The 24,934-nt window shown below is 44.8% G+C and overlaps 2 protein-coding genes across 3 annotated transcripts in view; one reads left to right on the plus strand and one right to left on the minus strand.

Annotated features, from left to right (window-relative positions):
- Positions 1–2,709, plus strand: part of SLC7A1 (solute carrier family 7 member 1) — a 39,252-nt gene extending 36,543 nt beyond the window's left edge. The window contains exons 11-12 of the mRNA XM_081909372.1: positions 577–685; positions 1,130–2,709. Of these exons, the coding sequence (XP_081765498.1) occupies positions 577–685; positions 1,130–1,239 (219 nt within the window). The 3' untranslated portion in view covers positions 1,240–2,709. The remainder of the gene's footprint in view (positions 1–576; positions 686–1,129) is intronic.
- An 11,585-nt stretch (positions 2,710–14,294) lies between these two features.
- The window catches only part of MTUS2 (microtubule associated scaffold protein 2), a 292,374-nt gene continuing 281,734 nt past the window's right edge, over positions 14,295–24,934 (minus strand). For both annotated transcript variants that reach the window (XM_081909297.1, XM_081909296.1), the window contains 5 exons: positions 23,146–23,219; positions 22,389–22,487; positions 21,820–21,939; positions 20,391–20,488; positions 14,295–17,171 (listed from right to left, as the gene is read on the minus strand). In XM_081909297.1, coding sequence (XP_081765423.1) covers positions 16,955–17,171; positions 20,391–20,488; positions 21,820–21,939; positions 22,389–22,487; positions 23,146–23,219 — 608 coding nt within the window. In that variant the 3' untranslated portion in view covers positions 14,295–16,954. The remainder of the gene's footprint in view (positions 17,172–20,390; positions 20,489–21,819; positions 21,940–22,388; positions 22,488–23,145; positions 23,220–24,934) is intronic.

Below are 24,934 nucleotides of genomic sequence, written 5' to 3' on the forward strand. Positions count from 1 at the left end.
TCTCTTCTCACTGAGCTGCAAAAAAGGGGAAAAAAGCCCCACCAAACTTGTATTTCAGCCTTCTTTTTTTCTACAGACTTTTAACCCTGAAAAGGGGGTGGGTGGGGATTTTTAAGTACCCTTTGCTTTTCTCTCTCTCTAAAAAGAGAGAGTACCCCAAATACTCCTACCCCAGCTAAGTACTAGTTTTAAAAGTTATACATGGCTTTTCCATTTTTATTTTTTAAAGCAAAGGTCCCAGGTGACGTGAAATAAAATAGTAAAGCCAAATGCTCCAACAGCATCTGGAAGGCAAAATTAAACTAACAGCAGACATGAATTCCATTTCCAGAGGAACTTCCTGGATGATGTTATTGCTCTTTTAAATTGCTAATGAATTTTTTACAGGGCCAGTTTTAGGTACCAGCTGAAAGCAAATGATATTCTCATATGCCCCTCCATTGGCAATGTGATATAGGAGGCTCAGTCGTCACAAATGGATTGTGCAACCACACATCGATAATGTGGTGTTGGGAACTGGCTTGTCCCAAAATGCCACCCAGAGGCACAACAACCTGGTTTCTGTTCTTTTTCCAGGTCCCCTTTCTTCCCATCCTTCCAATCTTGAGCATCTTTGTGAATGTTTATCTCATGATGCAGCTGGATGTTGGCACGTGGATACGATTTGCTATCTGGATGGTGATAGGTGAGTTTGCAACTGGGTTTCTGACCATGCAGAATGATGGAATTCTTAAAAAAATATATACATATTCTAAATAGAAGGAAGTTGTGAACAGTGCTACAAGATTTTATTGGTTCCTGAAACAGAGTCCAAATGCCCCCTTCCCACTACTATAGGGCCAGTCCTTCCAGAAGTCTTGTAGCACCATTCAGACACCAGTTTCTGCCTTCATCTATTTCCCACCCTCCGTGGTTCTGCCTACTGCAAGTTGCTGCATCCTGCCAGGGGACAGGGCTGGGCTTGGTTCTGACCTTATATGTGGCATAACCAGGTGGTGGTATTGCTGATTGGAAGACATCAGGCATTTTCAGTGGGATAGATTAAACAGGAGTAACGCTTTGGCTTGTGTGCTGTCGGATGACTTCATGCTCTCTCCAACGCTGTGCCCCTTTACCTCCCTCCCTCCAGGTCTGCTTATTTATTTTACCTACGGCATGTGGCACAGTGTGGAGGCGTCTTACTCAGCACCGATGGATACAGAACGAAGTACGGACAACAACGTGGACAGTTGCAAATGATTGGCAGCCTGGTTCCGCTAAAGGACACCTGAGAGCATCTTCTACAGGGAAGGGTGCTTTCCTCTCTAGGACCCTGAAGTATTTTGTTCTGTGGAGTATCAGGTGGGCTTCCATGTCCCACTGCTGCCCCTTGCAGCTTGCTTTTACCTTGGTAGTACAGTTATAAGGGATCACAAGGAAAAAGCCAGGCCTCTGGCACACTTCCAACAACACTGTTATCTGATGCTGGCAGCTTCCCCTCCCTTGTCATAAGTATATTGGAAGATAACAGCTTATCAGTGTGCCAGTTCACTTCCAATGCTGCTATGAGACCAAGCCTTACAGAGGCCCTGCAAAGTAATTCCCCAGGTACTGTCCTTGGATTCAAGTGAAGCAGACTTCGTACTGTCTCCAAAGTCACCTGTGTTGGACCACAAAAACCAAGGGGCCTTGCCTAAATGAAAACAACACCCCAACCCGCCCCAACCACCTGTGTGTTAGCAAAACACCCTGCCCCTTGCAGGACTGATCTGATTGAGAAAAGGACTTGGTGGTGTTATTTAATCATTGTACTTGACTTATTTTATGCAGGCAACTCCTGCGCTTTGAAATGCAACGTTGCAACAGTCTTCTGTAGGGTAGTGGCTTGCAGGCTGAATTCTATCTGTTGTGACACAAAGTTCTTCGTTTAGGCAGCTAACAGACCCTGCTGCTTTTACGAGAAAAGCTTCTAGCTCATGGTATAATTCTGTGTAGAAAAGTGGTTGCTTGTTTGTCCCCAGGGTATATAAATCTGCAAAATTAGGAGTTACTGGCCAGAGTTTAGTGCTTTCCCTTTCTCATCTTGCTCCTCTTCATCGCAAGTTTGTGAGGTGGGTCTCCAGTGTTCCTTGAAGCTGAGAGAAAGCAACGTATGCAACCTTGAATTAATCCATTTCGGAGATGGGATTTGAACCCTGGTCTGCTGGGTCCAGCTCCCAACACTGTTACATTTTTAAATAACTTATTTTTGTGGGGAGGGAGCTTCTGCCAAACTTGGTTCTTCTGGTGCAGGGTAAGATACAGCATTAGTTCATGGAAGATTTCGGACAAATGTGTCGTCTTTGAAGTCAAAACTATAGTGGCTTTTCACCTGTCCTGCGAGGGCTAGCTTTTCTCTAGAGAAGAGGGAGAAGCATGCAACACTCAGAAGCAAAAGGGAGTGTGCAGTGATAATTTACTGTGCTCAATAGACAAGTTATTGCCCATGCAGCTGTATGGCAGTTTACCTGCTGAGTGCTGCTTTTGTGCAATGAACTCTTTGAGATGCCAGCTTAGCCATGCTGAACTCCAAATAGGATTTTGTGCTGTTTCCAAAGAGTGTTGGCACAGGCATGCAGCTTGAGCGATGCGTCCTAATAACTAGCAGAAGCTTCTTGTGCTTCTAAAGCCATCTGTCAGCCTTCCTGTTGAGTGCGGGTGTGGAAGAAGGTTGGCTTTTTTTGTACCTATGCATAGACCAGTGTTTCCCAACCTTGTACCTCCAGATGTTTTTGGCCTACAACTCCCATCATCCCTAGCTAGCAAGACCAGTGGTCAGGGATGATGGGAATTGTAGTTCAAAAACAGCTGGAGGCACAAGGTTGGGAAACACTGGCATAGACTACCCCTTGGTAACCTGGGGCCAGCTGGCTGGGACGCAAGGGAGTTGTTGTCCAAAACCTCTGGAAGGCCAGAGGGTTGCCAAAGGATGGCATAGACAGAGAGCCACCTCTTTGTAAAAAGAAAAGGAAGAAAAAGTGGGTTTCCAAAAGAAACATCAAGTTCATGCAGATCCTTGATGTAGAAAATAATCCATTGTAAATATTGTAGCTTATTATTATTGTTATTATTATTATTTTATTTTATTAATATTATTATTTTTTCATTGCTGTTCTCTTGGAAACCTGATTTTATTTTTTATTTGATATTTATGTTTAGCCGCTTCATATCTTTGCCATTGAGGCAAATTGTGTGAACTTAGAAGAAGGGGAAATCTTTATTTTTCGGGAGGGTTGATCCTATTTTTATGTGAGGGATTCCCGAGGGGGGGGGAATGTTCCTTTGGGGGTGCCCCCCAGGTTCTGCTGTTTTGGTTTGGCACTTCTTCACTGCTATCACTTGGCCCTGCAACATCCCTTGAGGTCATAGGTACACAAGGCCTGTGCTGTTGGAAGTTGCAGTATCTGGAGGGCACCAACTTGGGGAAGGCTGTTTGGGAGGAGCAGTATGAGGATGACCTGTAGTACGGCACATGGAAGACTTGATTAGCTGGTAATCAAAAGGCCACAAGTGGCCCTTGAGGTGAGCATGACTGATTTCTGGGCAGTGTACAAAAGATTCCACTCCTGTGAAAGGTTTTCTCCTTCTCTCATTATACTAGAATTCACGGACATACGATCAAGCGGGACGTTGTAATATTCAGGACAGACCAAAGATGGTACTTCTTCACACAGCACATCTTTGAAACCATGAAGTTCACTCCCATAAGATTAGAGATGGGAAGGCCTGGAAAAAACCCGGAAAAATTGGGGGAAAACCCAGGGTTTTTCCCCAAAGCCATTTTTCTGGGGGGAAATGGCTTGGGGGGGGAGGGGGAAACCTGGTGTGTCCCCCCCTCATTTTTCTGGTTTCCCCCCAAGCCTTCCCATCTCTAATCTTATGGGAGTGATACAGCGACAGCCACTGACTTGGATGGTTGTGGAAGAGAATTAGACAAATTCACGGAGAATGTGGTTTGCAGTGGCAGCTAGCCATGGTGGCTCTGCCCTGCCTCTGCTCTCAGAGAAACAGTCGCTGGGAATCACTGGTGGGAAAAGTGCTGTTGTACTTGAGTCCTATTTGTAGGCTTCCCATAGGCATCTGGTTATTTTTTTAAATTAAATTTCTATGCCGCCCTTCATCCGAAGATCACACGGCGGCTTGCAATATTACACTCAAAGATATCCTGGCTCCAGTATTCTCGAAAGGCCGTTTGCAGACAGTAGCTTAGTCCTCTCTGACGGGCTAAGGTGCCCTGTGCCTTTCTGGTTTTTATAGCAGTGATTGGCCATGGTGAGGACAGAACAAGCAGCCTGCTAGCCTGATCCAACAGGAACCATTTTGTGGTTCCTCTTAGCCCTTCCACATGTCTGATGGGTGGAAGCCTTCGTGTGTAGAGCTCTGCCTGCCTGTTCCCATAGATCCTGGAACTCTGCACAAACAGCCGTCCACTCCGGTCCAGGGTCTGCAAAAGCCTATGTGTCTGCAGTTCCCTCACCTCAGCATCTGCATTAATTATTTTAGATTTGTTCCAATGGATCAGTCAATTTCTTCTCTGTGCCTTTTTAAAAGGCTCATTCTTCTACTACATGCTGTCTTGGAACTTCCAGCTTATCTAATTAGGACGTCCACAGTCCCATGTTACAGAGATTGTGGCTTAGTTGCAGCTTCAGCTCAGATCCCCAGTTATCAGTTGCTCGCCAGTTGTCTGTTGCGTACTCCCACATAGAAATCACTTCTATGTAGGCTTTGTCTATGTGGAATTCCGGGTCCTGGGTTCATCTGTCGTCACCTTTGCCAACCTAGCACCTTCCAGATGTTTGGGACCACAACCTCCATCGGCTGCAGTTGGAGGGGGCCAGACTGGCAAAGACTGTTCTGTAGTCCCTTGGATCGATTTGTAAAATGTACTCTAATGTGAAGCTGCCCTTGAAGAAGGCTCTGAAACTGTTCTCAAGGCACTGCCAGTTATCAGGCTAACAGTCTGACTTTGCTGGAAGTTAGGTTTCTAGTTCAAATCAAGGTTCTGGTCATCATCTCTAAAGACCTATGTGACAGGGACCCCAACTTAACCTTAGGAGGCGTCTTCTCTCTAACAAACTTCCCTTGCTGCATATTCCACATGAGCTGGATATGAAGTTAGTACCTGTGGCAGGTACTGGGTCTTTAACTCTGGGAAGTGGCTTCCTGCGTTCTGAGCGCCAAAGTCTAGACATTGACAACAGTTCTAATGCAGCAAGTTTTTAGCAGTAAACTTTTATGATCTAGCGTAGCTGTAGTTTTGTCATTCGGTAGCTTATTTTAGAACTGATTTTATGTATTTATTTCTCCGAACAGGAGGGAAAACAGGGTAAACATCTCACAAAAGGAGCATTAAGTTTTGTACTGTATATCAGCAATTCGTGTGCGTGTCTAACATGGGATTCATGCAAATCCCCCACCCCAGGGAAATGATTAGAGGCCGGAATCCTGACCATGCTTAAAGGAGCGCTGAGAGTATGTGTAAAAAAATAAAATTCAATTTTCTAGGCTAGTGGCTCTCCTCCTCCTCTGCTTGCTTCAGTTCAGGTGGTAGGATGCTGTTGGACTCCAACTCCCACCAACCCCAGCCAATGGTTAGGGATGATGGGAATTGTGTACCTCCAGGTGTTGCAGGACTACAGATCCCCCACCCTTGTTCTCAGTAGTGTTGAAACTGGAACCAGGTAGGCTGCACTTGCATAAATATTAGCACTAGGTGAGCTTATACTCTGTCCCTCTTCCTATGGTGTGTAACAGCTCAGAGAGGAGATGTGGTGCCTGGACAATTCCACCTATTCCTGTTGGACGATTTCTCTAGTACCAACAGGGATCGCTAAATCTCTCTGCTGTGCTTACCCCTGTACTGTTGCCACTGCCAGGCCCTTGCATGGTTGAAGATGGGGGGGGTGTGCTCAGGATGTGGAATGTAAACTTCTGCTTATTGGTGTAGGATTTTGCCACTTGGGGTGGGGATGGAAGATTGGATAGGCTGTGTTGCCCTCACCCCTGAAGCCTAAATGTAAATACATGCAAAGCTTGAGTTTGGTGAAAACCTGATTGCTGCTGCTGCTGTAGGCTTGCTATTGTAAAGAACAGGCCAGCATTTACTGGAGCTCGTCTTTGTAAATAAGTGGGAAACTTTTTATTTTTGTTATGTTTAAATAAGAAGGTGGTTTTGTACAGCTGCTGGGACACTTTGTTGTATATAAAGCTGTATTCTGAAGCATTGCCTTCTGTGTTAACGCTCAAAAGAAAAAGACCGAACAGGTATCTTACTTTGTATGAGGTCTTTCACTTCATTGCAGGAGGTTGGGCAAAATGACCATCAAGGTCCCTTCCAACTCTACAATTCTATATGGTTCTATAACAGAACAGCCTGTCCAAAGTAGCCTCTGGAATCAATGGAAGCCACCACCACTTCCTTCAGGAATTGTCTCATTTTCACTGTCTCTGTTAGATCATTTTTCTCCCTGAAGGGCACAAGCCCAGTATGGAAGGGGACGTGTGTGCAAACCCTTAAGTCAGCAAGAGTGAATATGCCTAATGTGTACCCTGACCTGATGCATGTTTCACTTGGAAGATGGTTTTAAGTGAGTTCAGCAGGACTTCCTTCTACTTGGGTGTGCATAGAATTTGAAACCCTAGGCTAGGATCACACCCAACCATGGCACAGGAACACAGCTGGGGATTTGGTTAAAATCACCCATATAGAAGGAACTTTGGAAGAGCACGGCACTACGTTTAGACCTGTGGCTTCATTCCAGCTGTAAAAGTTCACATGGTGGATCATGGAGACCAAAGATCCAACAAAAAGTAATGAAAGTTGGTTTTCCAGTTAATTGTTCACCTTTTGCCCACAAAGTTGCTAATTATTAGAGATAGAAAATAACTAGTATTAGAAAAACATAGATACTGGGTAGATTCATGTTACAATGCATTACATACAATCACTAATTGCCCATTTTTCTGATCTTTTGCAGCTTCAATCATTTATGGAATGGGCAATTTCTCTCTCTCTCTCTCTCTCTCTCTCTCTCTCTCTCTCTCTCTCTCTCTCTCTCTCTCCCTCCCAACCATTATATACACTAGTGGCCAAAATTGTGGAAACCTTTAGGAAAAAGTGTATTTCTGAGGTTTGATGACTCGTAACACCACTTTATTTTGGATTAATACCATAAAATTATATATCAGTGGAAAGATAGTTTAATGAAGAATGTAATGCAACAAGGTTTGTTCAATTATCTGTATTCTATCAAAAGTTATAGCCAAATAACCAGAAAAAGGAAGCACAACTTGCTTAGGTTGATATGCAGTCGCTTTCCTTCATTTGAATGTAGCCAGTGAGCATGAGGGTTTAGAGAGCCAATCAGGTGTTATGAGTCATCAAACCTCGGAAATATACTTTTCCCGAAAGGTTCCCACAATTTTGGACACTAATGTATATAATAGGGAGGGAGGGAGGGAGGGAGAGAGAGAGAGAGAGAGAGAGAGAGAGAGAGAGAGAGAGAGAGAGAGAAATTGCCCATTCCATAAATGATTGAAGCTGCAAAGGATCAGAAAAACGGGCAATTAGTGATTGTATGTAAAGCATGGTAACATGAATCTACCCAGTGTCTATGCTTTTCTAATATTGCTCATTATTAGAGAGAGAAAACAACCAATTTTGTGGGCAAAAGATGAACAATTAACTGGAAAACCAACTTTCATTACTTTTGTTGGATCTTTGGTCTCCATGATCCTCTCATTCACAGCTTGATGTTCCTTAGCCTACAGTCTACATTGTAGTCCTAGCACCTGTTCAGTGTTGATTTGCCCTGCAGTCTCGTATCATTACAGTGTTACATTGAAATTAAGAGGTGGTGACCTATGGTGAAGTGTTCTCAAGTACTTCAGCTGATGGGTTATGAGATGTGATGTCCAATCAAACCTAACATTTGTATAGCAGAGGCTCACAGTTTATAGATCTGGAACATTAGGGGTTCATATTACTAGTTAAGTAAAATTGACACCGAGGAAGGGAGTTAAAAATTCTAGAAATTATTGCCGATTGCAAGGTCTAATCCAGAGACTAGTGTGTATCATTGTGTTGTCTGCTGTTAGTAATATGTGGCCTTTGTAACTGGGGCTGCACATTTCAATCTGTGCTGCAAGATGGAGGGAGGAAATGCATTCTTACCCAGATTATGCAATGCTCATCAAGATTGCATTGGCAATATCAGATGTGGGTGTGCACCCAAATTCCATTCCAATCCACACCTGTTGTATATTGAATTCCTAATACAGCACAGGGAACTGTGCATGCATTCCGCCAGGGTATCCATGCATATAACACCCCATTGCAGTTGTATAGATTGCACAAGAGAGCATGAGATGGCTGACAATTTCTGTTTGAACATTTTACAAATTAACCTTAGTGTAACCTTGACTAGGCTTCACAAGTTCTGGCGATAGCAAAGTGAATATTTTATGCTTTTTGAATGTAACCCAATTGCATGTTCATTAGTTTCCGTTGAAGCCAATGGTGTTCATGTGCATGTCATTTGTACACACTTGAAGTTGCTGCATTTTGAACTGTCCTGTAAAAGTATTACTATTCAGTGCTACTTTGGAGTTCGTTCTAAAAGGTTACGTTTTTTTAATTTGCAAATGTTGGGAAGAGTTACTTATGTCTTTTAAGTGCAGAGGGTGCCGGAATACCCACAGGTTAGCGTTTATGTGCTGATGTATCAAGTGTGAGGACTGGGCTGTATGTGTTATAGGCACATACTGCCCCCCTCCATGGGACTTCAGCACCACCATTTAGCTGTTTGTCCATATAACTTTGTTTTGACAACTTCATGAATCCAGCTCAGAAGATGCATCCATTACAAAGGTTGTCTGGCATTTGTTACGTGTGTACATCTTTAACAGGTGCTTTCATGTGCTAGTCCTTGGTATGTTGTACTTCCAAAGCAAAGGCCAAATGTTGCAGGAACAATGCCTGTTAGTAACAATCCATATATTTCCTCAGGGTTTATATCCTCCTTCTCTTGGCACAAGTCCCAATAAAAAATGTTATGCCGAGATAATGAAACTCTTAGACAGTGGCCTGGTTTTCACATAGCATTAAGCCATGGTTTGTTTAGCGTAACTATGGTTTCTTTTTCCATCCAAGCCCACCCCTGCCAACTAATTAGGGTTCGGGCTCAACAAATAAGAATATGAAACCATGGGTGGTATTCAACTAGGTTTTACTTAGAGTAGGTCTATGGAAATTAAAGTACCTAAGTAAGTCATGTTCATTAATTTAAATGGTTGTACTCCAAGTAAAATTGAGTTTACCACTATATGGTTTGAAGCTGGCTTATACATTTCCCTTACATCTGAACCCAAAGTCCTTGCCTAATCCTTGCTTCTTTCCTATAGAAAGATGTAGAAATCAAGAACAGTTGAAAAACGAAACTTGCATAAGGTGAAACAAGCCATGGTTACTACCTGCTGGTCTGTGAAACTGATACTGGTATCTTCAACAAACCATGTTTAAAGCAAACCCTGAGTTACCATTATGAATGCAGCCACTGAGGAATCTTACACAAATTGCATGTGGTCATGTCTGTGTTTCCCAAATGTTGGAAGGGTTGTAACGTGTGTGCCTGGTGACAAAGTGGAGGATTTCCTGTCTTTACGTTGTGCCTTTCAATGTACGTCTGGTCTCAGGAGCACAAAGAATGGGTGTGACACCATTTTCGATTGTACATTACAAATCTAATGGAGTGTGGGGTTTCTTCAGGAATACATCTCTTAATAACCAAGAAGCCATGAAAGAATCTGTGCATATTTTTATTGAGTAATATATAAATATATACTTTTTGGTTGGCTGTTCTATTTTTCTAATGATTTCCTCAGAATTTCTTACTGTTGTGATACAATTATTCGACCCCTGATGCTGACTGTAATCCCCACTGGGTTTTTTCCTGCTCCTGTTTCAGTGGAGTTTTTGGTTTGGTTCTTGTTTAGATTTTGGCTCTGCTCTCTCCTCCCCTCCCCTCCTGAATATAAAACTTTGTTTTTTAAATGCGAAACGTTTCTCTAGAGCACCACCTCTGCTTCCCAGAGACGTTTCTGCCAGGTGGCACTGTAAATAATGTCTCCCTCTTGATGTCGTTTTTGACTTTGGAGATCAGTTTGTTAATATGTGATACAGCATTAAACGTTTCCCAGAAATGCAAATAAATTATGTTAGTTTCACCCTTCCTCTTCCAATGTATTTGTTTGTTCCAGCAGACCAGTTGCATGTAATTGCTCTTCGGTGAAAGAATCAAGCTTGTGGAAATGCACCTTTTGCTTTTCAGCATAGTGTTTCATGACAACATGAACAGTGCAACCTCATGCATAGCTGCCCAGCAACAATGCTGTGTGAGTTCAGCAGGACTTTCTAAGGCTGCAGTAAGTATTCTCTTTTAGCAGTCTGATCTAACCAGTGTTCTCATTCTCTCTCTCTCTCTCTCTCTCTCTCTCTCTCTCTCTCTCACACACACACACACACACACTACCTAGCAGTATTCTCTTGCACTTAATTGAAATGGATACTTTAAAGCTTCCCGTAGCCACTGTGAGAGCCACTCATAGTCACTCATGAGCCCTCAGCATGGTACTAGATGTTACCATAATTGCGTCCAAAAAAGATAGCCGTGTGTCTTAATTTCTCAGTGCCTAGCAGCCTTCTCTACTGCAACGTTCCTCAGCTATTTCCATCTCCATCTCCCATGAGACTAACTCTGCATGCCAGCGGCCAGAGGGGAGAAAAGGCTAGCCTATTGCAAATGGTCTCTTATTCTGCTATCTCTCTTGCCTTCAACGGCAGCAGGTCAACCATGATAATATGGGTGCAGGAAAATGTGAAATGCAATAGTTTGCAGCACAGAAAAGTTGCATTACACAGGGGAAAGGAAGGAAATTGACAATTGTTAGGATTGCTCCATTACTTGTTGTGTAGGCACATACAGGTTTGTAATAAAATGATCTGTTCATAGGGAGTTGTCTCCCTATGACAGTTTATGGGACAGGGTTTACATGCACAGTTTGATCAAGGCCTTTAAATTTGATCAATTACCTTTAAATTTAAATAGCAAGTACTGAGCAAAATTTGTAAGGTTGAGAGAACAAAGATCCTGAGTGATTCCTTTATACACAAGTCTTCAGTTGTTTGCTTTACTTTTGTAAAACAACAACACCCATCTCTTGCTAAATCCTGTTACCTATAGACCCGTAAAGAAGCATCATAGCACACCAAAGACTAAGGAGCATGTATTTATTATCATGAATATATTACATTCACCTGTACACTGTAACTCAAATAATACAAACTTTTTTCCTGTAATTCAAATAGCCACGTAATTAAGTCAGACCACAAACTCCTGCTGTGTTAGGGAGGGGATGGTCTTTTAACATCCACCATGTGTCCATGGGACACAAATGCAATCAGTACACAGACGTAAAATACCTGATTTTGGTTATTCATATTTATTCCAAAGAAGATCTCTACTGTTCATGTACCTGCTGATTTATTGGGGAGAAATGTGATGTGTGCAAATGAGAGTTCTGAAAAATGTTTCAGAAGTCGCAAAAGGGGGGAGTCTTAATCAATCTCTTACTTCTCCTGTTGGCTTCTCTAGCGAGTGGTTTTGTTGGTCCTTTGACATTCCTAAGGTAGCAGGGGCCTGTGAATGGATTTCCCAGGAAGACTTTGGAGGGCTTCTGGGAAAGCCAAGTATTTGGACAGGGAGGCACAATTTACTCATTGTATCACACCTCTTCGGCATGTTGTCCAAAACCCAGAGTTGCGTAGCATCCCCAAACACAACATGGGGGCTAGGAGGAGGCGGAGGAGGCGGATGCATCACTGGTCTTCAGACAAGACATGAAAGTGAAGTGAGAAGAAGTGTGAGAGCCAAAGCCCAAGGGACTTCCTGGATGATCAACTCCTTTCAACGATACTACTTGGGTCAGTTTTTTCTTGACTGTCATATTCCTCTGATGCTTTAGAAAGCAAGGATGCCTTTGAATGCACAGTCCTATTTGGGGCAGCGGGCAGTATTGTTACTATCCATTTGCTTAGCTCAGGCATAGCCCCATGGTGCCCCTCAGATGGTGACTACAACCTTCAGAAGCCACAGCTAGCATAGTCAGTGGTGTCCGGCACAATGGGAGTTGTAGTTCAAAACATCTGGAGGACACCATGCTGCTGTCTGACAGAATGCAGGGCTGCTTTGGGTATGCCACAGAGGAGAAGTCACACATCTGCCCTGCTCTGGTAAGAGCCGGTTGTGGGCTGCATCCATAGCTGGGCATGCAATCTCACTATAAAGTAGGAAAGATGCTAATTTTCTCACTCTGCACAGTCATTGGGAAGCACAAACAGAAGCAGTGCAAGCTGCTCTTGATTCCTCTCCTACTTTATGTGTACAGTCCAAAGCTGCTCTGTTGGATGCATGCGTGCCCTGCATGAAAAGGAATTGGTATTCTACAGAATGGTGCCATGTTATGATAGTAGTGTGGGCTGTGTTCCTGGACGTTCCTAGGGCTGGCATCTCAGCAGCTGAATCCTCCTTGAATCTTCCTCTGAACCTGCGTGGAATAATATGCAGCAGGACAGATTGAGATGGCATTTCCCATCTTTTTCCATAAGGGAATTTTGGCAGAAGTTGCCCAAACAATGTCTTGCCGTCACCACAGTTAGTCAAGTGGGTAGATGGGAGGAAAGGACAATTTCCCTGAGTGAGCTGACCTAATTTTTTGGGCCTTGGCTGCAAGTAAATAGGTAAAACAGGTTTCACACCTGAAATTCGGACAATTAGAAAAATGCCTTCCACATTTTTCTTGTTTCCCTAGAATGCAAGTTGCATTTGGTAGCCACACTTTGCTTGTTGGCTGCTTCTAAGGCAGGGTGTTAAAACATTATTCAAGACCCATGTTACTATTCCTTGCCAGGCCGCCATCAGTTATAGCGCTGCTACAATCTCTGGTTGCTTTCTTCGTGATCCTTAGCCAGCTTTGCCCCATCATCTGAGTGCTCTGCGTAATTGCCTAGTATGTAAGTGTGAACATGGATTCGCAGTCATTAAGTTCTGCTTTTGGGGGGGATGAATTTTATGGCTTCACATGCAAAAAGCATCTGGCCTTCAAGGAGAGAAGCCCAAGGGATGCAGTGTTTGTAATGATGTTATGCACCTCCCCCGCCACTGCCCCAGTCCAATCCGCTCCTACTTGGGATCGTTTGTATACAGCAGGGCAGCCCAACTTTTCATACCAAGCGGGCCACAAGAGGACTTTGACATGGAACCTGTGGGCTGCATACTGCCTTGTTTCGTGGGCTGCCTCCAGCCCTTGCGGTGCCTTCCCAAAGCTGGCTAAGTGAGAGGCTGGGCTTTGGGAAAGAGGTGCAAGGCTCTGGCGGGGTCCTAGCTCAGTGGCTCACGTATCTGGCTTTGGGAAGGCAGCGTAAGGGCTCAGTGTGTGTTTGTGTGTGTCAGATGTGGCTGAGGGCTGTAAAAAAAAAGGTATACAGGAAACAACTGGGAGCGTTGCACAACTCCCAGATCTGCACCCGCTTGCCTGCAGTACTAGAATAGAGCGTGTTGCACTCTCTCCCCATATCTCATGTCTATCATCATCATTTTTGGAGTGATGGGGGAGCTGATGGCAGAGGCAGGGATGCAACTTTAGGAAAGTCAAAAGGTTTCGGGTGACCCAGTGAGATAGTTCCCTCCACCTTGTAGTAGTAGCCTTGTATATGACATCAGAAACTGCTTTTAAAGGATGCCTTGGTTGCAGAACTGGCTTACCAAATAGAGTGCTTAAGAAAGCAAGTTACTTTTCAGATGCCAGCCATAGTTGGTTACCTTTAAGTTTACATAATGCAAAATCATGAAAAGATTCTTTTCCCTCTGTGGACGGCCTCTGGTTTTGAAAGGCTGAATAAGTGAAATGCTTCCAAACAACTGAATGTTAGGTTAAAGTAGAGTAGCCCTAGGCTGCCATTTTGAAGAAGAAGGAGGAGAATAGAATCCTACACCTTTCCCATCTGGATGCAGGGACAACTGATCTGTACAAAGTTAATGGAGGAGAGAGAACTCTAGTCTGATATTAGCATTGACTTGCTATCTTGTGTAGGCCAGCAGAAGCCAAAATCTCAAATCGTATTTGGAAGCATTCATTGAAAATGGAGGTGGCAGATGAACAGAGGAAGGAAGAAGCATAAACAGAGGAACTGACGGACAACCCAGACCCGCCCACCCACCCACAGTGTGGCTTCGCTAGCTTATAAGTGGAGAGTAATACATAACTTACAGAGCAATGCAAGGAAAATGCAAATTTATCAACGCTGTGGTATAACATTGCTCACTTGAGCTTGACAGTAGAAGGTTTGCGACATAGCAAGGAAACAGGTGCTGTCTGTGTCTCAAGCAAGTGTGGTAAGGAAACCGGCTAAAATTATATCAGTGGGTCATTGTTGCAACTATCCTACTCTTGAGTTTGCAAGTTGCCCATTATGCGAAATCTAGTCCCGTTGTTTGTGATAAGTTAACGAACGTGGCATGAGCTAATCTAAGAAGATGTACTTGGTATCACAGTATCATGCAAGGTAGCTACAAAAATAAATTTCTCTAAAAAAAGAAAGAAAGAAATCAACCTTGTTACTCTGTACATCATGGAATTGGGCCACAGATCTGTGGCTATTGGATGGTGCTGGCTGTCTCGGCAAGCACAGCTGATGCCTAAGGCCTGCATCACAGGCAAGTCATCGACACAAGCACCAAGCAGACTCGCTGAACGAAGCACTTGTGTGGACATCAGGCAGACAGGCATTTGCCAGTCAGGGAGGACCTCTGTGAGCTTTGTACACTAACTCCCTCCCTCTCTTCTCCTGGGTGTCCTTTTGGCACTCTGAGCTGCCCTGTATTTAAACGATGCAGAGGGATTTGCAAATGAGTTGAGCCCTGGGCCTCCACTCGAGAACCAAAGTATCACATGGCTATCTAAAAACATTTCTTTGCTTAGATGATTCATGCTCCACATCTGTCCAATGCTACGTTCAACGCTTTCACAGTCTAAGTCTATAACAACTCTTTGACACACACGCTGGAACCCAACTCCTATCACACCAAAGACAAGAAGGGACACTGGCTGTGTCCTCTTTGTCTGTCTAGCTCATCTTTAGAAACCGTTTCAAGGTCTAATGCTATTGTGACTGCTATGCTACTCTCTAGGGAACCAGCCTACGTTCTAGCAGGCCTGACATCCAATATCGTGCTGCTACTAAATACACACTGGGTAGCAGGGTCGAGATGGCTGGAAAGAAGGCAGAGAGATAGAACAATCCAGCAGTTTGGCCAGTACCAAAACACATAAACATGCTATTGAGTGCTGATAAAATGCCAAGTGTGCAGTGTTGATTGCTATTCTATGAACATGACGAGCCTGAGATGATGTGAGTTCTGGATCTGAGAGATGCGCTCCTTGGATCCTAGGCAACGTGGCGGAGGTGAGCGATAGCACGCTCTTGGCCACTTTGCTTAGGAGGGGGGTAGGAGCAGCTCTCAGATTGCACACTCACTTAAAAATATTGCTGCCTCAAGCTGCTACTTGGGTCCACTGCACAGGTGAGTCACCCCTGTGTAGAAGAAAGAGCCCAGTTCCGTCATCAACAGAAGAGGACAAACCGTGGGTGAAAACCAACAGAGACAGTCTGCCTACTGAAAATTGTGGGTTGGGAGAGCACTGTGGTACCCAGGTCCTTCCTACAGGCAACTGGTGCATCACTGTGATAACAGGATACTGGACTAGATGGGCCTAATCCCACAGGGCTCTTTTTTGTTGCTTATCACACATTTGCCTCTCTACTGAAGTACGCTAACTGAATTCACCCATTCACTCTAGGCTTCTGTGGTCACTCCCCCACCCCTTCTTAAAAAGGAGTTGGGAGGCACAGGGTCTTGTACATTTAGCCTTGCTATTAATTCAGACGTTGAAAACATCATGGAAAAGCACTTACTGCTGGGGTAAAATGGAGTCATCTTTATAAATAAACATAGGACTGCAACGATGGAGGCCTGCTTGCCTCTTCCGTATTTACAGCAGTGGTGAGTGTTCTGATTGTTACCTGGGAAGCAAGTGCCGTGTCTGGCACTGATTAGAAAAGCAATTATTTTCGAAGGCAGTTAACTAGTTAAGAAATCAAGTCGCTGGTATTTGCTTTAGAAAACGTACCACTCAGTGGTCACTCGGAAGGTGCTTCTGTGTTTTTGTAACTTTCTTCTCGTTTGGGTAGAAATATTCCTGGGAAGCATTGACCAAAAAAAGGAAAAAAGAAGCATTTAATTTCAGTATAACTCTTAGGCACAAGTTAGAAAACTGCTGACTCATGAAAATATATCAGCACTTTTTGTAGAATCCATTAATATAAAAAAATGCATTTCGGAACAGCTTCAGCTACATATGCAGAAGGTGTGCATGTGTGCCTGACATGTGCCTCACATTATGGGCATGGATGCCTGAGGGCATCCACACGTATCAGCAGCCACTCAACGCGCAGAGCTATTCAAAACTCGAACTGGCAACTAACCTGAAATACTGCAGCGAAAAGCTCACTCGGGAGTGAACAATAAGAAGAGTTTTCCCTTGCTTTTGCCTCTAACCCTGGGAGATGTCCCCATGCGTCAGCTGGGATCCTGCTATTCTATGGCATCAGTGTAGCAAGTCCTAGGGACTCCCGACGCAGGAACCCACCAGAGGGCACTGCCTAGTCAAATACAGCTATGCATCTAGAGAGCATGTTGGTAGAGTCACGGATCCCAGGGATCTACTTCTACTGTGGTTAATACTTTCTTAGACGAGAACATTCAGTAGGCTGGGACATTGTCAGGGACAAGTCATCTGATACAGCTGCACGGGGCTGTCATCTTGGCACGGTGCTGACTTTAGCTGGGGTGGGAGGTCCTGACGAAGACCGATAAATATGGGTGGGCGATGTTGGCGACAGCTTAACTGGGCTCATGGGGTCTGACGTCTGAAGCTTCCACAGCAGCTCTTCATTAGTCCTACTTAGCCTCTTCTTTTCCTTGGATTCTTTTTCAACGTATTCCTGGAGATTGGCATTTTCTTCAGATAACTGCCTGGAGAGGGAAACAAGGCACTAAATCAAAATTTCAGAATTGCGGCAAGTCCCCGTTGGATCCATTTTGTAAACTAAGGATTGGGAACCAGGTGCTCTCCAGGTGTCACTGGGCTCCCCTCAGCTCCAACCAACGTGGCTGTCAGACAAAAGGACAATGGGAGGCCAACAGTGCCTGGAGGTCCACCAGTTTTCATCTATTTTGTAAACAGTTCCCACATCTTGTTGAAAACTGTTTGCCTACATGATTTGGATACTTACCATCCCACTCCTTGGAAAGTGCAAAGAAAATAAAGTCCGCTGTTGCATGGCCTAATATAAATGGGACCTTCAGTGAATGGAAAAGAACCCCACCACCCAGGAATCAAAGATTTTCCTCAGTCTGTGTCACTTGTCTTTAGACTGGTTCATTCACACGTCCATGCCCCTTGAACGTTTCACCATCAAGTGAATGAGGGATGAATGGGCCATCATGAATGGACCACTTTCAGACAAAATTTTCATCATTTAGTATTTCCTCAAGCACAATGGGTTGTATTCAGTTGCATTCTTCCACTAATGGAGGCTTCTTGCTCCAGCAACGTCCTCCATGGATGGAAGTGGGAGGGAGCGGATTTTTGCAAATTCCCGTTTCCCTGCAGCCTGCTACACTACCTCCCATACTGTTCTGAAGAGTTCCCCAACCATCTGGAGCAGATTTCTTGGGTGGAAGAGGGGTATCAGGAAAAAATGCTCTTCCCTCTCCATTCATGGATGCTTCCATGGTTCCAATGGTCCTCCAGGCCACAGCTGGATGCTGTCCGGTATCCCCCTCCCCCACAACAGACTTAGTTCACACATTCATCTGCCAATCAAGTGTGGAGAACTGGAGTCACAGTCATGCACTGGTGAACTAGCCCCGAGCCATTGTAGAAGACAAGCAGAAATGGGTTCAGAAGCACAGGTGCAGGGCAAAATTGGGCATTTCTTAACAGAAGGGGACATAGTTCATTGGTAGAAAACATGCTTTGCATGCAAAAGGCCCCAGGTGCAATCCCCTGCACAGCCACTTAAAAGGCTCTCTGGAGGCAGGAATGGGACCCCCCCGCCGAGAGCCACTGCTAAACAGAGTAATGGACACGAGGATGAGGGATGCCTTAATGGTGAAACACAGTGAAAGGCAACTTCCTATGTTCACCTCTCTTAAAAGCCAGAAAAATCATTTCCACTAGTGACATCGAGACACCAGAGCCTTTGCCTTCACTGAGATAGAGGAGAGTTGCAAGGTGATGCTCCGTGATACAAGAGCTTGTCAGACAGCATCCCTGCTCCTGAGACAGTAAGCAACCGATAGTTTGCTGGAGGAGGAGAACTGGGAGTTAACACAGCCAAGTGGCAGTCTCTCCCAAGAGCCTTTTGAGCAGGGATGTGCCTTTGCTGACAAGTGGGTTTTTTTTTACCCTTTCTCTCTTTTTTTTAATAATACCGATACCAGCATGTGCCCAAGGACAATTTGCTTTGGCAAGCAGAAACAAAAAATAAATAGCCCTCTGACTGTTACCCTCCCTCTCTCCCGCATACAGTGCTGGGATTGTCTTTTCACTGCGTCATCCGAGGCTGACGCCAACAGAAGAAAGAAAGGGTCAGGTTACAGCAGAGATGAGCTTTGAAACAAGGGGAAGGATCAGGCATAGGCCTCCCCGGCCACATGAGGGCGGGGGGAACCAGCAGGTGCTGCGTTGTACTCAGCCACAGGACTGGCTCTCTGGGGACCAGTTCCTGCTGAGGCAGACGGGAAGCTGGAGAAAGGCTGATCCTCAGGGATCCTCGGATATCACCGAGTTCAGCAACTGCAGTGGGGCTTGTCCATCCCACATGATTACATTTTCTAACTGGGGCACCTAGCAAAGTGGGATTTAGCCTACGCAAGCTCATGCCCCAAGCAACGCCGTGGCTCCTTCAGGTACTGCAGGAATCTGTTGTATTTTTGCTACGAATGTGGTGCTCCTGCATTTCTCCCCTCATCAGGTTCTCTGTGAATTTATGAATTCTGTGCAATGCCATGTGCTCTACGCGCACTACCCTAAAAACAAGAATTCTGTATCAACATGCTGCAGGTTTGCACAAGAAACAGCCACAAAACGGACAAAAGCACCCATAAAATCAATGTGGTACGTGGTTGAAGACTGCATGATAAGCCAGGCTCAGACCCCGAAACTGACAAGCGCCCACAGTGCTCTTAAACATGGCGTTCTGTGTACAGTGCTAATGTTTTGCAGAGAAATCCATCCTTCTGCAAAGTGCCATAACTTGGAAGTGTACAGCTACAGGTTTCCATATAACGGCTACTCCGATACCCAGAGGTTTTCAGCGTAGATGTTGAAGATCAACTGCTTGCAAATTAAACTTCCGAGTCAGCCCTGATCCGAGGTCAAGGGGGAGCATTGCCAACTCCTAAGGAGGAAAGCTTTGTTTATGGAGGGCTCTGTGTATGAGGCAGAGGGTTAATAACAACACGCAATACTATTCAGCACAACCCTAAGCACGCTTACTTAGAAGCAAGTCCCACTGTGTAAAGTGGGGCCCATCCCCCCAAAAGTGTACACAGAATTGCATCCGTAGTGTGTAGGAATCATTCCATATGGATTTTCTTAGGAATCCTAGCAGCCCTGTAAGGGAGACCAGTACCAGTATCAACGAGAGCAGAGTCTGAGAAACAGTGGTTTCAGGAAGACCACATAGGATGCAGCCCTCTGCCCATTTGCTTGGTAGTCAGCCTTGCTGAGTTCACTTGGAGTTGCTTTACATAAGACTGTACTCCTAGTGAGTCCAAGGCAGTCCTGATTTGAATCAGGCATTTCCTGGTTCACAGCCCAGTCTCCATCAATGCAATCCTGTGCATGTTGGTTTGGAAGTTACGTTCCACTGAGTTTAATGAGCCTTATTCCCAAATAAGTGTGCATAGCCTTCTGGTACTTCAGAAATAAGTAAGTTTAACAAGTTCCTTGCATTGCTATGATTCTACAAAGCAGCCCCACCCCTCCTTTTTTGGGACTAGATTTCCCATCAGCCCCTGCTTGCATGGCTAAAGGTCAGGGCTGATGGGAACTGTAGCCCAGAACATCTGAATGGTACCAGGCTGCTGCAAGTAGACACCAACAGAGTGAGCACACACACACACAAAGATTTGAATTGAAAGCTGCTTGAAATGCCAAGCTCGGGAGCAAACATCTAAACAGACCTTGTCACCACAGTGTTCTGATCAATCCTGACTCTGAGATCCTCATTTTGCTGCTGGAGCACCTGAATTTTTTCTTCTAATATTAAGTTCTTTTCAGCCTGCAATGATAGGAGGGACAGCTTAAAATATATGTAGCAATTGCAGCAGGAAAGAAAGAAAGAAAGAAAGAAAGAAAGAAAGAAAGAAAGAAAGAAAGAAAGAAAGAAAGAAAGAAAGAAAGAAAGAAGTATTGTAACAATTCATTGCAGCAGAAGTGGCAGTTCAGATTGGATGGTACTGATGGGTTGTAAACACACAGGAGCTCACCTGCGTGATAACCAGCCTGATCCCAGAGGGCGTTGCTGTGCTTCTCCACTTGGGAGAAACACACCTGGTTTTAATTAAGAGTGCCTAGCCAAGAAACAATCTCTGCATGTATCTGCTTTAGCAAGGGTTTAACTGCTAGTCTTCCTTCCCTACACTTTTGTCACCTCAGACCTTTTCTTTTTCTTGGTCAAAGGACTACATTCCCTCTGGGGCGATTTGTCAGGGGCCACATGCTGGCAGCGGGTCAGGATGGAACCAGTGGGGGTGGGGCTAAAGCCCTAAAAGGGGCCAATGAGCATGCTCAGTGGGCAATAAATACTGATTGACTGGTTGGGGAAAAGAAATCTGGAATCACAGGTGGGTGGGATTGAATGGAGTTTCCTGGGAGAGGTCATGGCTGGCTGGCTCCCTGAACAGAGCCATTCTACAGTGCAATATTTTGTTGTGTGATCTGGAAATGGAAATTCTAGAAAGCATGCAGGGATTAATTTTACCCCTGACTTGATGTTAACATGCTGTAATATTTACTGTAGCTATTGTCTCGCACTGGGCTATGCTATCACATTATAAAATGGAGTTCCTGCCTCCCCAAATCCTACTGTCTCTTAGCCAAGAGTGGCTTTGAACAGAGGGAAAGAGTAAAAGGTGAAATGGAGATTTAAAAAGTAAGATTCCTTCCCATTTCAAATATACCATATAGGAACATCTTAATTTCTGTATTGCTTCTTAATTTTTATGGTGTGAACTGCCCTGAAATTATGGATGAAGGGTGGTATACAAATTTCTAATAAATAATAATAATAATAATAATTCCTTCCCCCTTCCCCGTTTGCATCTCTAAAATGACCACATTCCAAACCAGAGTTGCCTGCTTAAACAGATTGTCCTAGCTTGTGATTCTAATGCAGGAACAGGGAACCTGCCCTCCAGAAGTTACTGGACTACAACTCCCATCACCCCTGACCATTGACCAATCTGGTTGAGGCTGATGGGACATGGAGTCCAACAACATTTGGAGAGCCACAGGTTCCCTTGTCCCTCCTCTAATGGATGCACAAGCTTTTGTGCCTTTTCACTCCCTTGTGTATTGCTTTCTAAAGAGAGACAAAAACCAAGGGCTCACCAGCCTCTCTAGCTCTATGATCCTCTTCTCCTGTTGATGAATGAGTAGATTCTTCATTTCCAAGACCTGCTTCAGGCTACTCATGTCTTCCTCTAAATGCTGGTATGGAGCCATTGCAATCTGAGGCGATGGAAAATTGACAGTCAAGAAAAAGAAGCAGAGGACTAACCCAGGAGAGTTGGCAGACTCTCCTCATCCACCCTAGTAGGAAGGCTTTCTGGAGGCTTCCAGAACCTTCAGTATGAGGAGCCCTCCCAGTTTTGGAGACCCCAATAGCTGAAGAACAAACACAATCCCTCTCCCTTAATTTCAAAATCTAACCAAAGCAGGTTAAACAGAAAAGGAAGGTAAAATGACTGGGCCAAAAGTCACCCCTAGGCCAGGTTATTCCAGCTGTGTGAAAACCTCAGCCTTCCCTCATGGGGCTGAGCGTGAGGCAGTCCATGATGGGCCAGGATCTGCAGAACACTTTCTGAAGATGTTTACTGGAGGCAAGAGTAGCAATGAAAAGGGAACTCTCTTGTTCTTGTGAGTCACACTAAGTTCCATAAAAGCAAATCTCATGTTACCTCTAGTTGTTCTTCAGTGTTTTTCTTTAATGCCTCTTCAAATCGTTTTGCCTTGTCCTTCAGAGACTGGCTCTGAAAAGTGAGGGTGTCAACCTGGTCCTGTAATCAAGTGCAAACACAGTTGCCTGTGACGCTTTTACTCGATGCAAGACAAACCATTTAGGCGGTGGCCCTGATGCAGAGAAAGCCAGCCAGCCACAAGTCCTACTGAATTGGCGGGAATAAAATTAGTCATGACTAAGGTCACACCCACACTATACATTTAAAGTGCACTTACCACTTTAACAGTCAGGGCTTCCCCCAAAGAATCATGGGGGCTGTAGTTTGCTAAGCATGCTGAGAGTTGTTTGGAGACTCCTATCTCCCTCACAGAACTACAATTCTCAAAGAACCCTGGAAAGATGGATTGACTGTTAAACTGGGAACTGCAGCTCTGCAAGGGGAATATGGGTCTCCTAACAACTCACAGCACCCTTAACAAACTACAGCTCCCAGGTTTCTTTGGGGAAAGCCATGGCTGCTAGGGCAGACCCACACCATACATTTACAGCACACCCCAGTACACATTTGAAGCATGTGACTTCCCTCAAAGACTCCACAGAACTGTGGTTTGTTAAGGGTGCTGGGAATTGTAGCTCTGTAAGGGGGGAACTATACCTCCCAGGATTTGTTGAGGGGAAGCATTGTGTGTTGGATGTGCTTTAAGTAGATCCTTTTGACAAATGATACAGTTTTGTATTTCGAAAGTGATACTAACCTGGAGTGACAGACGTAGCTTCTCAAAATTCTCTTCCAGTTCTCTTTTTTCCAGCTCATGTGCAGACTTTAGTTCTGGGAAGGAATTAAAAAATGCCACATTGAACCATTGTGACACATCCATTACTCACAATCCTTGGGCAGTAGTGCATGACATGGGTGGGGGCACTGCCGTTTATCTGACTGCCACCCAATCACAACATGGATGCTTATTGGGAGGTAGAGAGGGAGGGACAAGGCATGGTGCAAACACAACGGCAGAGCCAATTTTACACTCCCACTGGTGGGTTTGTGCCGCACTGACCTCACTGCCACCTTGCTCCTCTACCTCCCAGTAAATAGTGGAAATCTGACCGACTGGAAATGAGGCCATTGGTGCTGTATCCACACACCCAATGTCAGTTACAGTCCTTCAGTCTCAGCTTCACTGCAGTCCAACTGCCACATGCCTTGCTCAGCCCCGTACGATGTCCAGGCCAAGTGAAGTCCAAACTTTTTTGGCGTTTAAATACGAGACTGTGTGCTGTTCTAGTCTGAACTACAATGTGCATATATGGTCTGTCTTACTCTGTGAGTTGATGTGGCTTTGCCTCCAGGCTGATTTATTGTTTAGGCCACAACACACCATACATTTAAAGGACATTAAAGAGCCATGGCTCCCCCCCCCATGGAATCTTGGGAGATACAGTTTGTTAAGGGCACTGAGAGTTGTTAGGAGACCCTTATATTCCCATTAAAGGTAAAGGGACCACTGACCATTAGGTCTAGTCGTGGATGACTCTGGGGTTGTGGCGTTCATCTCACTTCCGGGTCATGTGGCCAGCATGACTAAGCTGCTTCTGGAGAACCAGAGCAGAGCATGGAAACGCCATTTACCTTCCCACCGGAGTGGTACCCATTTATCTACTTGCACTTTGAGGTGCTTTCAAACTGCTAGGTTGGCAGTAGCAGGGACCGAGCAATGGGAGCTCACCCCGTCATGGGGATTCGAACTGCCGATCTCCTGATCGGCAAGCCCTAGGCTCTGTGGTTTAACCCACAGCACCACCCGCATCCCATTATATTCCTGTTACAGAGCTGCAATTCCCAGAGCACCTTGTGAAGAGCTCAAATCAGTCTGAGAATGGTAGCTTTGTGAGGGAAATAAAACCCTCCTAACAACTCTCAGTACCCCAAACAAACTACAACTCCCAGAAATCTTTGGGGAGAAGCTTTGAGTGTTTAAAGTGGTATCACAGCACTTGACATGTATGGTGTGGAAGATCCAGCAGAAAGAACAAGCAGGAGAATCAGGCACTGGCTCTAGCAATAGAGTGGCCAAATGTGGGGGGAAATACAGAATACTATATATTTAAGATAGGGCTGCACAACCTCAGTCCCAGGGGGCCAAATGTGCCCCCCTGGCCTTGCTCTCCACCCTCCATGACTGCTTTTGCCTGACTGGAATTTGTCCTTGAATGGGAAAGATGCCTCTTGCCTGCTTGGATGGGGGATGACAAGATGTGTATCCCTACTTTTTAAATAAAGCTATAGTAGTTACAGAAACAGCTCTTGTTATGTACAACTGCTGCCTGAACAACCCTCAATTCACACTAAATTTAGGAGAAGTCTCTGTTGTGTGCCCATTCCAAAGGCTGCATGGCAGGGACTATGGGAAGCTCTTCTTCAACCAATTTTATTATGGATATGAAATTTTAGTTGGCCCTGTAGTAATCTATGGTTTAATAGCCCAAGGAACTGGTATGGAGAGCGTGTTAAAATTTAATAGCCCAACTAATTGCTCTGAAACA

This window comes from Podarcis melisellensis (genome assembly GCF_964234715.1).
Source record: "Podarcis melisellensis genome assembly, chromosome: 4".
In the NCBI taxonomy this organism is placed as follows: domain Eukaryota; kingdom Metazoa; phylum Chordata; class Lepidosauria; order Squamata; family Lacertidae; genus Podarcis; species Podarcis melisellensis.